Source organism: Schistocerca piceifrons, chromosome 10 (assembly GCF_021461385.2).
Source record: "Schistocerca piceifrons isolate TAMUIC-IGC-003096 chromosome 10, iqSchPice1.1, whole genome shotgun sequence".
NCBI lineage: Eukaryota > Metazoa > Arthropoda > Insecta > Orthoptera > Acrididae > Schistocerca > Schistocerca piceifrons.
In genome coordinates, this window is record NC_060147.1 from 50,259,918 (window position 1) to 50,273,462 (window position 13,545).

General features: G+C 44.6%; 1 protein-coding gene across 1 annotated transcript in view; it reads right to left on the reverse strand.

Annotated features, from left to right (window-relative positions):
* The window catches only part of LOC124718682 (membrane-associated transporter protein), a 152,300-nt gene that overhangs the window by 26,272 nt on the left and 112,483 nt on the right, over positions 1-13,545 (reverse strand). Inside the window, exon 9 of the mRNA XM_047244306.1 lies at positions 6,389-6,519. Within this exon, the coding sequence (XP_047100262.1) occupies positions 6,389-6,519 (131 nt within the window). The remainder of the gene's footprint in view (positions 1-6,388; positions 6,520-13,545) is intronic.

Sequence of the window (13,545 nt, forward strand, 5' to 3'; positions counted from 1 at the left end):
GGAAAACATCGATCCCGTTTTAAACGTCTTCACTCGTTCACATACGAAGTCCATTCGCACTGCTGCCAGACAGTTGCAACTACCATGTTTAACTGTGCATAAGGTCCTCCACAGGAACCTACGGTTGTACGCTTACAAAGTGCAACTGTTACAGACACTTGAGCCAAATGACAAGCCAAAACGGACAGAATTCGCACTCAACATGCTGGAACCCCTTTCGGAGGATGAAGCATTCGTCAAGGGAGTTTGTTTCAGTAACGAGGCAACTTTTCATGTTTCTTGGACATTAAACACATATAATGTGAGAATCTGGGGATCTGAACACCCCTATGTGACTAGGGAGCTTCACCGGGATAGTCCAAAAGTGAATGTGTGGTGTGGAATCATGTGCAACCAAGTAACTGATCCATTTTTATTCAACGAGTCAACAATTACTGCAGATTTTTACCTCGCACTTCTGATCGAATATGTAGCACCACAACTGACTGACTTACAACCAACTATAATTTTCCAGCAAGCTGGTGCACCACCACATTGGGGACTGCATGTTCGTCGGTTCCTTAATGAAACATTTCCAGGCAGATGGATTGGGAGGGATGGGCCAGTTCTTGGCCAACGCGTTGGCCAGATATCACCCCCTTGGCCTCTTTTTATGGGTGTATGTAAAAGATATCGTGTATCAAACACAGATACGGGACATTGTTGACTTGAAGCAAAAGATTCGTAATACCATCGCCACCATTGATGAAGCTATGCTACAGCGAACATGGCAAGAAACCGAGTACCGTCTTGGTTTGCTTCGTGCAACTAAATGAGCCCATATAGAGGTCTATTAATCACTGTCAAAAAACTTCTATAAACACTGATTACAATAAAATAAATGTTAAAATATTTCAACAACCCCTGTTGTAGTAAAATTTTGAAGTGGTAAAGGGACTTTGTTGACATTCTCTTTATACAGGGTATTTCACTAAATGTGTTTACCTCTGTAAGTTACGAAGTAATAGGCGACCAAAATATTTATTGCGGGAGGTCACCATAAGAAGCATTACACTGTCTGTGGAGCTGTGAACATAGTTTATTGTGTAATTATCCAAAGAGTTACAGGAAAAAGATACAATTTTTTACATGGAACAATAGTTGTTTCTGGCATGCGCTGGAATCAGTAACACCAGCTGTGTATACAACAGTTTAAATTACATTCCTATCACTTTTAGTTTGGGAGCTACAACCCTTCAAAGTTTCAGGGGCAGATACCACACGCTGTACATAATACATGGCTGTGTGGTGGGTGATGGAAGTTCTGGCGGTGGGAAGTTGATTTAAATGAGGTGTTCAAATGTGTGTTCATGTTCCTGAATGCACAATGCAATGCGCCTTCTAAAGGATCTGCGGACGAGATGTAACATAGCCGGTGTCACAGAGCAACATACGTCCTCGATGCGCCGTTTTAGATCATCTGGGGATGTGGGCGCGCAGTGACACAAACACGATCCTTTAGATATCCTCACAAAAAGAAATCTAATTGTGTTAAATCGGGCGACCTTGCTGGCCATGAATGAGGGCCAAGGCGAGCCAACCACCTTCCTGCAAATCTGATGTTTGGTTCTTCTACAACAGCATGCGCAGAATGGGCTGGCTGACCATCGTGCTGCATCCACATATTGACTCTCGTGTGTAGACACGCATGTTCAAGGATACCACTCAAACGGTCGTCTATAAACGCGCGATATACCTCACCTGTCAGTGTACCTGGCAAGTAGTGTGGACCGATGATTTCATCCCCGAGGATTCCACACCATACATTAATAGTCCACCTACGTTGACGGTCGACAGGTCGAACTTACCGAGGATTGTCTGCGGCCCAGTAGTGCACATTACGGCGATTCACTGCACCATAATTTGTGAGCGTGGACTCATCAGAAAACATAACACCTTGTAAAGACTCCACCGTGAAATTACGCATGGCCCATCCACAGAATGTAACTCTCACACAGAAATCGTTCCCATGCAGCTCCTGGGTCAGTGACAGGCGGTACGGGTGAGACCTGCGGCCGTGTACTGTACGCATGGAGGTAAGAATAGAGGGAGACGTCGTGACGTCACAGCTGTGAAGCCATGTGAAGCCGAGGGTAGCCATCTCAATCCGACCAAAACATTGCTGCTGTAAGCTTGTGTGCATAGGCTTGTCGCTCGTTTTTGGAAGGATTTTGCGCTATTATGGTGACTTGTGTGGTGTTCGGATGTACGAATCGTTCTGATTGTGATGCGAAATCGAAGAGAATACCATTTCATGTTTAAGTTGTCTCGTTAAGTGTGATTTTACAACTTCATTGTGAATGAACGTGTGCTACATCGGTACTTGTACTATAGTGTGATTTTCTCCTGTATGATTTTAGATTTCCTAAAAAAGAAAGTCGGAAAGCTCTGTGGGAGAATGCCGTGAGGAGGACGAATTGGCGTGCGTCTAAATGGAGCACTATATGTTCTCAGCATTTCCGAGAAGAGGACATAGACCGAACTTCCCTTTCAACAATAAGGCTCCGAGAAAATGCTGTACCATCAGTTTTCCCTACACACCCAAAACATCTGCAAAAGGTATGTTAATTCAAAGAATTAAATTCTTAGTTTTCAAGTTCAGTTTTCAGTATAATACGTACGTATCGTCGATAATCGAAGTGTTGAGTAACTCACTTTGTCTTCATCATGTACCAAATTAAAAGCTAACACTACATTAACTGGCGTAAAGTATAGGCCTAAACAGGACACTGTGTAGATTTGCCATTCTATGTACCGTATTTCAGTAAATATTGGTGGTAATGAACAGTGTTTCCCAGTAGTGTAACGTAACTGAAATGTCCCAGTACGTATTACAAACAAGATGTATTTATGGGGCTTTGGAGGGAGGGTATAGCTAACTTAGTTTTCAGTTTCTATTATTTAGTTTGTGATACACGTTTATTACTGAATTAACAAAATTGTATCGTTTACATTGAAGGCTAGCTATTCGTAATATTACATTAAAAACTATTTTTAATCAGAAGAAACGCGGAATTTCGCCTTTACGATATTTTATTTTAAACAAAAACTTTGAAACAACCAATCTGATGACCTTACATGCGTACATGGTGCAATTAGCGACTGTAATACACGCAGCGCTATAGCACACTGGCAATGTTTTGGTCAGAGTGTCATGGCAGCGAGCCACGCCCCCATGGCTTCAAAACGTAGTACGGCTGGGATACGTAGCGCCATCTCCCTTTATTCTTACCTCCATGACTGTACGCCACACAGATGTGAGACTGACACCAGCGACTGCAACAAAGGCTCGTAAGCTGATATGAGGATCGTAGTGTACTACAGCTAAAACAAACACCTCCGTTTCCTCACTTCTTGCAGTTCTTTGGCGCATTACCAAGCTGCCTGTTTCCCGAAGTCGTTGTTCGGCACGTAAGAACGTAATGGCTGCTGGAGCTCTTCGCCTAGGATATCTCACGGCGCACGCCATGGCTGCTCCAGTGGCATCGTGTCGGCACTCGCCGAGCATCAGCAACATGTCAACGTACTCGTTGTTCGTGTATGCCACCTTCATCCGATGTCAGTAACTGTGGTATATTGAGCCCCGTTTGTTTGCGTGGCTCTAACTGTCGGGTATACGGCGGTGTGCGGCGACGGTCGGCAGTCTAACAGCGCATCGAGCAAGCTTCTCCGTGACACCGGCCACGTTACAACTCGGCCGCACCACATTTAGGAGGCGCATTGCGTTATACGCAGCTTGTGTGGTATCTGTCCCTGGAACTTCGAAGGGTTGTAGCTCCCAAACTAAACGTGATAGGAACGTAATTTCAATTGATGTATACACAGCTGGTGTTACTGATTCCAGTACGTGATAGAAACAACTATTGTTCCATTTAAAAAATTGTATATTTTTCCTGTAACTCTTTGGATAATAACACAATATATTATATTCATAGCTCTGCAGACAGTGTAATGTTTCTTATGGTGTCCTACTGCAATAAATATTTTCGTCGCCTATTACTTCGTAACTTACAGAGCCAAACACGTTTAGTTCAAAATGGTTCAAATGGTTCTGAGCACTATGGGACTTAACATCTGAGGTAATCAGTCCCCTAGAACTTACAAGGGAACCTCCCCATCGCACCCGCCTCAGATTCAGTTATAAGTTGGCACAGTGGATAGGCCTTGAAATACTGAACACAGATCAATCGAGAAAACAGGAAGAAGTTGAGTGGAACTATGAAAAAAATAAGCAAAATATACAAACTGAGTAGGTCATGTGCAACATAGGCAACAGCAAGCAGAATGTGAGCCCAAGAGCGCCGTGGTCCCGTAGTTAGCGTGAGCAGTTGCGGAACGAGAGGTCCTTGGTTCAAGTCTTCACTCGAGTGAAAAATTTACTTTTTTTATATTCGCAAATTTATGATCTGTCCGTTCGTTCATTGACGTCTCTGTTCACTGTAATAAGTTTAGTGTCTGCGTTTTGCGACCGCACCGCAAAACCGTGCGATTAGTAGACGAAAGGACGTGCCTCTCCAATGGGAACCGAAAACATTTGATCGCAAGGTCATAGGTCAACCGATTCCTCCACAGGTAAACACGTCTGATATATTCTATACGACACTGGTGACGGCGTGTGCGTCACATGACAGGAATATGTTGTCGACCCACCTAACTTGTACACTTGGTGAATGGGTAAAAAGATTCTTCTACCTTGCCCGATTTAGGTTTTCTCGTGGATGTGATAATCACTCCCTAAAAAGTGATGAAAACATAAGAGTTTGTCAGATAATAAATGTCTGAAGATATTAAACTTTTCACTCGAGGGAAGGCTTGACCCAAGGACCTCTCGTTCCACAGCTACTCACGCTAACCACGGGACCACGGCGCTCCTGAGCTCAGTCTATCCTTGTTGTTGCCTATCTTGCCACGAACTACTCAGTTTGTATATTTTTGCTTATTTTTTTCATAGTTCCACTCAACTTCTTCCTGTTTTCTCGATTGATCTGTGTTCAGTTTTTCAAGGCCTATCCACTGTGCCAACTTATAACTAAATCTGAGGCGGGTGCGATGGGGAGGTTCCCTTGTTAGAACTACTTAAAGCTAACTAACCTAAGGACATCACACACATCCATGCCCGAGGCAGGATTCGAACCTGCGGTCCCGCGGTTCCAGACTGTAGCGCCTAGAACCGCACGGCCACTCCGGCGGCGAACATGTTTAGTGAAACACCCTGTATACAGGGTGTTACAAAAAGGTACGGCCAAACTTTCAGGAAACATTCCACACACACAAATAAAGAAAACATGTTATGTGGACATGTGTCCTGAAACGCTTAATTTCCATGTTAGAGCTCATTTTAGTTTCGTCCACCTACGCTGAATGGAGCACGTTATCATGATTTCATACGGGATACTCTACCTGTGCTGCTAGAACATGTGCCTGTACAAGTACGACACAACATGTGGTTCATGCACGATGGAACTCCTGCAAATTTCAGTCGAAGTGTTCGTACGCTTTTCAACAACAGATTCGGTGACCGATGGATTGGTATAGGCGGACCAATTCCATGGCCTCCACGCTCTCCTGACCTCAACCCTCTTGACTTTCATTTATGGGGGCATTTGAAAGCTCTTGTCTACGCAACCCCGGTACCAAATGTAGAGACTCTTCGTGCTCGTATTGTGGACGGCTGTGATACAATACGCCATTCTCCAGGGCTGCATCAGCGCATCAGGGATTCCACGCGACGGAGGGTGGATGCATGTATCCTTGCTAACGGAGTACATTTTGAACATTTCATCTATATCTACATCTACATTTATACTCCGCAAGCCACCCAACGGTGTGTGGTGGAGGGCACTTTACGTGCCACTGTCATTACCTCCCTTTCCTGTTCCAGTCGCGTACGGTTCGCGGGAAGAACGACTGTCTGAAAGCCTCCGTGCGCGCTCTAATCTCTCTAATTTTACATTCGTGATCTCCTCGGGAGGTATAAGTAGGGGGAAGCAATATATTCGATACCTCCTGCAACAAAGTGTTTGAAGTCACGCTGGTACTTTCTGTTGCTGTGTGTTTCCATTCCATGATTAATGTGATTTGAAGAGAAGTAATAAAATGAGCTCTAACATGGAAAGTAAGCGTTTCCGGACACATGTCCACTTAACATCTTTTCTTTGTTTGTGTGTGAGGAATGTTCCCTGATAGTTTGGCCGTACCTTTTTGTGACACCCTGTATACTCTGTTATATTTTAATAGACATGTTATAAGACTAAACCATTTTAAAGACGATAAGTGTAACAAAAAAAATGTATTAAAAAATTGCGAGAAGACCTGAGTGTGCGGTGCACTGTGGGAGCCCGGGCCTCACCTGAACCTGTTGATGAGCCTCTCGATGATGAAGGAGTAGCAGGCGCACGACAGCGAGTACATGGACATCCCCCAGCAGCCGAAGCGCACGCCCTCCTCGTACAGCTGGCGCGCCTTCGTGCCGTCCTCCGCCTGCCAACACGAGTCCAGTCCCAGATGTACACCTGCTGTGCGACGCGCTTGGCGATTAGTTAGCATTCGTGACGTCATAAGAAAGGCAGCTCGGTCGTGCAGGAACCGATAGATGTCTTCGCTTTCAGGGTATCGTAATCCTACACGGCTGTAGCCATTCTAGCAGGCGAAGTAAGGAAGCAGCTCGTTACATAAGCGGTACTCTCATTGCAACTTTGGAAGCTATTGCCGCTTTTATACGGTCTCGTTCGTCAGTCGTTAGACAGGCGATCATTGTAGGCAAAACCAGCTTCCTTCCGTCTCCTCGACTTCTATATCACGATTTATGGCCGTCCTATCGCCCTCACCCCCACCCTTAAGTACCTTGACCGTCGCCTCTCCTGGACCCCCCATCTCCGGACAATCCAAGCCGAGGCACGCTCCCGACTCCGTCTCCTCAAGCTCCTTTCTGGCCGCACATGGGGTCTGGACCCCTCCACCATCCTCCACACCAATAAATCCCTCATCCGCCCTATCCTCTGCTACGGCCCCCCATCCTGGTTCTCCGCCCCTCCTACCTTTTACAAATCCCTTCAAATCCTAGAACGCCACGCGCTCCGCCTCGCTTATCGCATCTGTCTCCCCTCCCCCACGCTAATCCTGTATGACATTATTCCGCTCCCGCACCTGCTTCTTTTCCTCGAACGGATACGGATCCTCTACACCTCCCGCAAACTTGATCCTCCTCACCCGCTTATCTCTCCCGTCCTCTCCCACCCCCGTCCGCTGCCACGCCTGCATTCCCACGTCCTACCTGCTCTCCATCTCTGCACTCTCCATACCCTCCCCCAAGGTGGCTTCCACCAACTCCCCTCCCTGATGATGCCCTCCTCCCCTCCATCTACACCTCCTACCTTGATCCTCCTCTACGGCACCCTGTGTTTTCTTCCGAGGGCACCCTCTGTCCCTTCTCTCCCCCCTCCCTTCCTCCCTCCCTCCTCCCCCTGGGCTTCCCCTACCCCCTGTACCTTCTTTCCTCCCCCTCCCATCTCCTCTGCCACTGGCATCTACACACTCCCCTCCCTCCTCCCCCCCCCCTTTTGACAGGTCCCCAGACTCATACACGTCTAGTGAACTTCCGTGCGCCGGAGATCATCGCCTAGTGTTTGAGTGTGTCCCCGTGTTCGTGTTCAAGTGTTACTCGTTTGTGCTCCAACGTTCGCGTGTGCCATCTGTCATCTCTGTGCGTGTCCACGTGTCTGAACATTCTTATTTTGGACTCTGCACCCGTGAACGGCTCCGTGTGTTTTCATTTTGTATGTCTATGTTTGCATATCCACCCTGTCTGTTCTGCGATTGTCGTCTTTTATGCCATTAGTTTTATCTGTGACCGAAGAGCGGCTTAATGTGCCGCTGCTGGCCTACCTGTATCAGGTGGGAAATAAAGAAAAAAAAAATCAGTCCTTAGAAACGGAACGCTTATGGGATCATTCGGTTGTCTGCGTGTCCGACACCTAAGACCCCTTTTTCTCGTGAAAGGGTCAACGTATCGAGTTGGAATTTATGTCACACCCTGAGGTCTGTGGCCCCTTAGCAGTTAAGCTTCTAAGTCAATGCAGTCGAAACACACTGCCACGTGTGTCACATATGAGGGGAGTTTGAAAACTCCGAGCAAAAATAAAAACTATTTACGTGTTTGGGGTAAACCTTTTTTTATTTTTCGACAGTCTCCTTTTGGACTTATGCACTTCGTCCAATGTGGTTGTAATTTCTTGATCCCTTCTGAATAATAGGAATTGTCCAAGGCTGCAAAGTAACTATTAGTTGCTGCAATCACCTTGTTTGAATAAAATCTTTGTCCCGCCAGCCATTTCTTCAAATTGGGGAACAAATAGTAATCAGAGGGAGCCAAGTCTGGAGAATAGGGGGGATATGAAACGAGTTGGAATCGTATTTCCATTCATTTTGCGACCACAACTGCTGAGGTGTGTGCTGGTGCATTGTCTTGATGGAAAAGGAATTTTTTGCGGTCTAATCGCCGGCGTTTTTCTTGCAACTCGGTTATCAAACGGTACAATAACGATGAATAGTATGCACCTGTAATAATTTTACCCTTTTCCAGATAGTCGATGATGATTATTTCTTGCGAATCCCAAAAGACAGTCGCCATAACCTTTCCGGCCGAAGGAATGGTCTTCGCCTTTTTTGGTGCAGATTCTCCCTTGGTAACCCATAGTTTAGATTGTTGCTTGGCCTCAGGAGTATAGTAATGTATCCATGTTTCATCCACAGTGACGAAACGACGCTTAAAGTCCTCCGGATTCTTCCTGAACAGCTGCAAACAATCCTTGCAACACTAAACACGATTCCGTTTTTTGGTCAAGCGTGAGCAATCGCGGAACCCATCTTGCAGATAACTTTCTCATGTCCAAATGTTTATGCAAAATATTATGTACCCGTTCATTCGAGATGCCCACAGCTCTGGCAATCTCATGCACCTTCTGTCATCCATCACCATATCATGGATTTTATCAATGATTTCTTGAGTCGTAAGCTCCACAGGGCTTCCAGAACGTTCAGCATCACTTGTGCCCATATGGCCACTCCGAAAATTTTGGAACCACTTATATACTAAGATGGTATCTGTTCTTTCGAACTCGCGCCGCGAGTAATGAGTATAATGGGGGTGGGCACGACGAATGTAGTGCGGGACAATACATTGAGAATGTCGGTTTCGCGGGATGCGTGCCAGAGATACGTTCCTGCAGTCGCGCTATCCACTGTGTCCTCGGTGGCTCAGATGGATCGCCGGCACCGTAGCTCAGCGTGTTCGGTCAGAGGGTTAGCAGCCCCCTGTAATAAAAAAACTGAGCTAATCGATCAACAACGAACATAAAATGGATGTGTTACGACGTCCGCCCCGAGCATCTGCAACAAACAAAAGCGAAAAAAATGAGATTAAAAAAAAAAAAAAAAGATGGATAGAGCATCTGCCATGTAAGCAGGGGATCCCGGGTTCGAGTCCCGGTCGGGGCACACATTTTCATCTGTCCCCGTAGACGTATGTCAACGCCTGTAAGCAGCTAAGTGTGTTCATTTCATTGTAATTTCACTTATATACTGTTCTAATCGAAGGTGCAGAGTCACCGTAATGTTTATCAAGCTTCTCTTTAGTCTTCTGATTCGTTTTGCCTTTCATAAAGTAATGTTTAATCACCACACGAAATTCTTTTTCGTCCATTTTTCGACAATCACTCGACTTCCTAGATTGACACGAATGCCAAACACAAAGAAATAGACCAATATGGCTGAAACTTGGTGTGATGACCTTGATACGCGCCGGTGGTGCCATCTCTCGGGCTTTGCACGGACTTTTCAAACGCCCCTTGTATTTCGATACTCGCAAACTGACTGACCGTAACCTACAGGTGAACTACAGAGGGTCGCAAAATAAGTGTTAGAAAGTGTTTGCCTACTGTGGTTCAATAGTATGCCATAGACGAGTCTCATCGTGATATTGTTGTATTGTAGCGCTGAAAATACTACAGCTCGCTGAACAGTGCCTCAGTTCACATTTGAGATAGAGCGAGGCAGCTTGGTCAGTGGTCGGTACGCTGGACTCGCATTCCGGAGGACGGCGGCTCAAACCCACATCCGGCCATCCCGATTTCAGTCCTCCGTGATTTCCCTGAATCGCTTCAGGCAAATGCCGGGAAGGTTCCTTTGAAAGGGCGCTGCCTATTTGCTTCACCATCATTCCCTAATCCCAGCTTGTCGGCGGGACGTTGATTTAGCTGTTAGTATGAATGTGAACGAGGTCACTCCGAAGGAAATGATGAATACACAGTAGCTTGCCACATAAGCTAAAAAAAATGAATGCGTCAGTTTCACAATCACACAGTTTCTCTGTGCTCTGTCAAAACATACGTGTTTAACATTTTTGAAGCTGTGTTCCGTTTTGGAAGTCTTGACCCTTAAATTCCTTTGTTGTAACAAAGACCACGCCCGTTTATTTGTCGTTTTCATATTATGTGCCAGACGTGTAAGTGGTATCTCGTCTGCTCTCACTATTCATCACGTTTACGTACGACGGCAACGTATTCTTACGAAGTGACTCATATTTTATAGTCAATGTGTGGTATGACAACTGCCAAGACTACAGAAAGAGAACAAACATTTCAGTGACTGGACAGAACTTGTTCATAATACTGTGGGGGAGAAAAAACACGATGCAGTTTTCAACACGGCCTTGTCGGCTCGGCTGTCCAACGCCATGACTTTTTTTTAAATCTCATTTTGTTCGTTCATGTTCGTTTCATTCTTCGGGGCGGTAGTCCCATGACACCCTACAGGCTCGTTGTCGATCCATTCACTCAGTTTTTTTTATTACAGAGGGCTGCTAACCCTCCGACCGAACATACTGAGCTACCGTGCCGGCGTTAAAATGATGATGAAGGACACACAACACCCAGTCCACCATCAACCCACGACGCCGTTGCTGTTTCAGGCTGCTCTATATTGCAATCCTTGTTCTTGGGCCGTTCACTGTTTATGTTTTGCTTTTTTTTTTCACAGTCCAGTACACCTTATTCCTATTTTCGTGCTCGATCTGTGTTCAGGTTTTGACAGGCATTCCAGTGGGCCGTCTTACCTCTAAACCTGAGAGGATGTGATGGGGAATTTCTCTTGTGAGAGCCTTCTTGCAAACAGGGCAGCCGCCATTCTGATCTCTTTATGAAGCTACCGTGCCCTATTTCGTACTTTTCGTAGTTATTCTTGCTTATTACGAAATATGGCGTTTAAATGATAAACTGCATTGCCGCCCAATCTCACTTCTGACAGCTTTATCCAAAATCCTTGAAAAAGCTCGTATTCAAGGGTAGCATCACATATCTGTAAAAATGAAGTACTAACAAGCTTTTCAACAGAAAATGCTATATATGCTTTCACTGGTCAAATGTTAAAAGCACCCATTGGGATATTTTGTGATCTCTCAAAGGCTTTTGATTGTGTAAATCATCAAATTCTTCTAGATAAGCTTAAGTATTGTGGTATGAGTGGGAGAGTGCAAAAATGGTTTAATTCATACATAACTGGAAGAATGCAGAAGGTTGAAATTAACACTACAGACAGTCTGCAAAAACAAGCAGTCCTCGGGGAGGTATCAAGAATGGTGTCCCACAGGGTTCAGTCTTGGGTCCCCTATTGTTCTTAATATATATTAACGACTTGCCACTCTATATTCAAGAGGATGCAAAGCTAGTTCTTTTTTCTGATGATACAAGTATAGTAATCACACCCAACAAGCAAGAATCAGCTGAGAAAATAGCAAGTAATATCTTTCAAAAAATTATTAATTGGTTCTCTGTAAATGGACTCTCATTACATTTTGAGAAAACACACTTTATACAATTCGGTACAGTAAATGGCATAAGACCATTGATAAGTATAGACTATGAACAGAAGTCTGATGCTAAGGCAGAATACTCAAAATTTTTGGGTGTGTACATTGATGAGAAATTGAATTGGAAGAAACACATCAACGATCTACTGAAACAGTTAGATTCAGATTCTTATGCTATTAGGGTTATTGCAAATTTTGGTGATAAACATATTAGTAAGTTAGCCTACTATACCTATTTTCATTCACTGCTTTCATATGGCATCATATGTTGGGGCAATTCGTCATTAAGAGAGAAAGTATTCATTGCACAAAACCGTGTAATCAGAATAATAGCAGAAGCCCACCCAAGATCACCTTTTAGACATTTATTTAAGGAACTTGGGATACCCACAGTACCTTCGCAATGCATATATTGTCTTATGAAATTTGTCGTTAATAACCCATCCCAATTCAAAAATAACAGCGAAGTGCATAACTACAACACTAAAGAAAGGATGATCTTCACTAATCTGGATTAAATCTCGCTTTTGCACTGAAAGAGGTGAATTATGCTGCCACAAAAATCTTTGGTCATTTGACAAATAGTATAAAAAGTCTGGCAGATAGCCAACCATCATTCAAAAGCAGGTTAAAAGGATTTCTGAATGACAACTCCTTCTACTCAATAGATGAATGCTTAGATATGAAGCAGTAACGGTAAAAAAATTAACGTAAGTTTTCTTTACACAAAATAATTAAAGTGACATGTTCCACATCATAACGAAATGTCGTATTCATAATCTATGGAATAAGGATTAATGTATGTGTGGGTGTGTATGTAGATAACTCCAAAACATGTCATTTGAAATGTGATTTATTGCGCTAAGGTATTGGAAAATGTGACATCAGCGGAGAAACATGGTGTAGACCCTGTCTTGGCGTTAGCTCTGGGTACTGTTTAATAGCTGACTGTCAGAAGGAAAGCAGGACGGTGTGTGAACTTTTTAGAGAGCCCCGGCGCCAGAGTCCTGATCAGCAATAGTTGCAGCCTTCCTCATAATGGCAATCACAAGCATTGCCTGTTAAGATACACAGCTACGTCGAAACTTTCACAAAGTACAGCAAATATAATGCCAGTCAGTAATTTCAATTACATTTCTCTACGGCAGAACATGCCGTGGCTCTACCCTTCATTCGATCCCTTCGAAACCCAACATTTCAGCAGGATAATGCACGACCAAATGTTGCAAGTCCTGTAAGGTCCTTTCTGGATACAGAAAATGTTCGACTGCTGCCCTGGCCAGCACATTCTCGAGATCTCTCACCAATTGGAAACGTCTGGTCAATGGTGGCCGAGCAACTGGCTCATCACAATACGCCAGTCACTACTCTTGATGAACTGCGGTATCGTGTTGAAGCTGCATGGGCAGTTGTACCTGTACACGCCATCCAAGCTCTGTTTGAGGTGGTTGTGCTGGGTATTGATTTCTCGGGATCTATGCACCCAAATCGCGTGAAAACGTAATCACATGTCAGTTCTAGTATAATATATTTGTCCAATGAATACCCGTTTATCATCTGCATTTCTTCTTGGTGTAGGAATTTTAATGGCCAGTAGTGTAGGTATTATAATCCATGGAGAAGAAGTAAAAACTTTGAGGTCC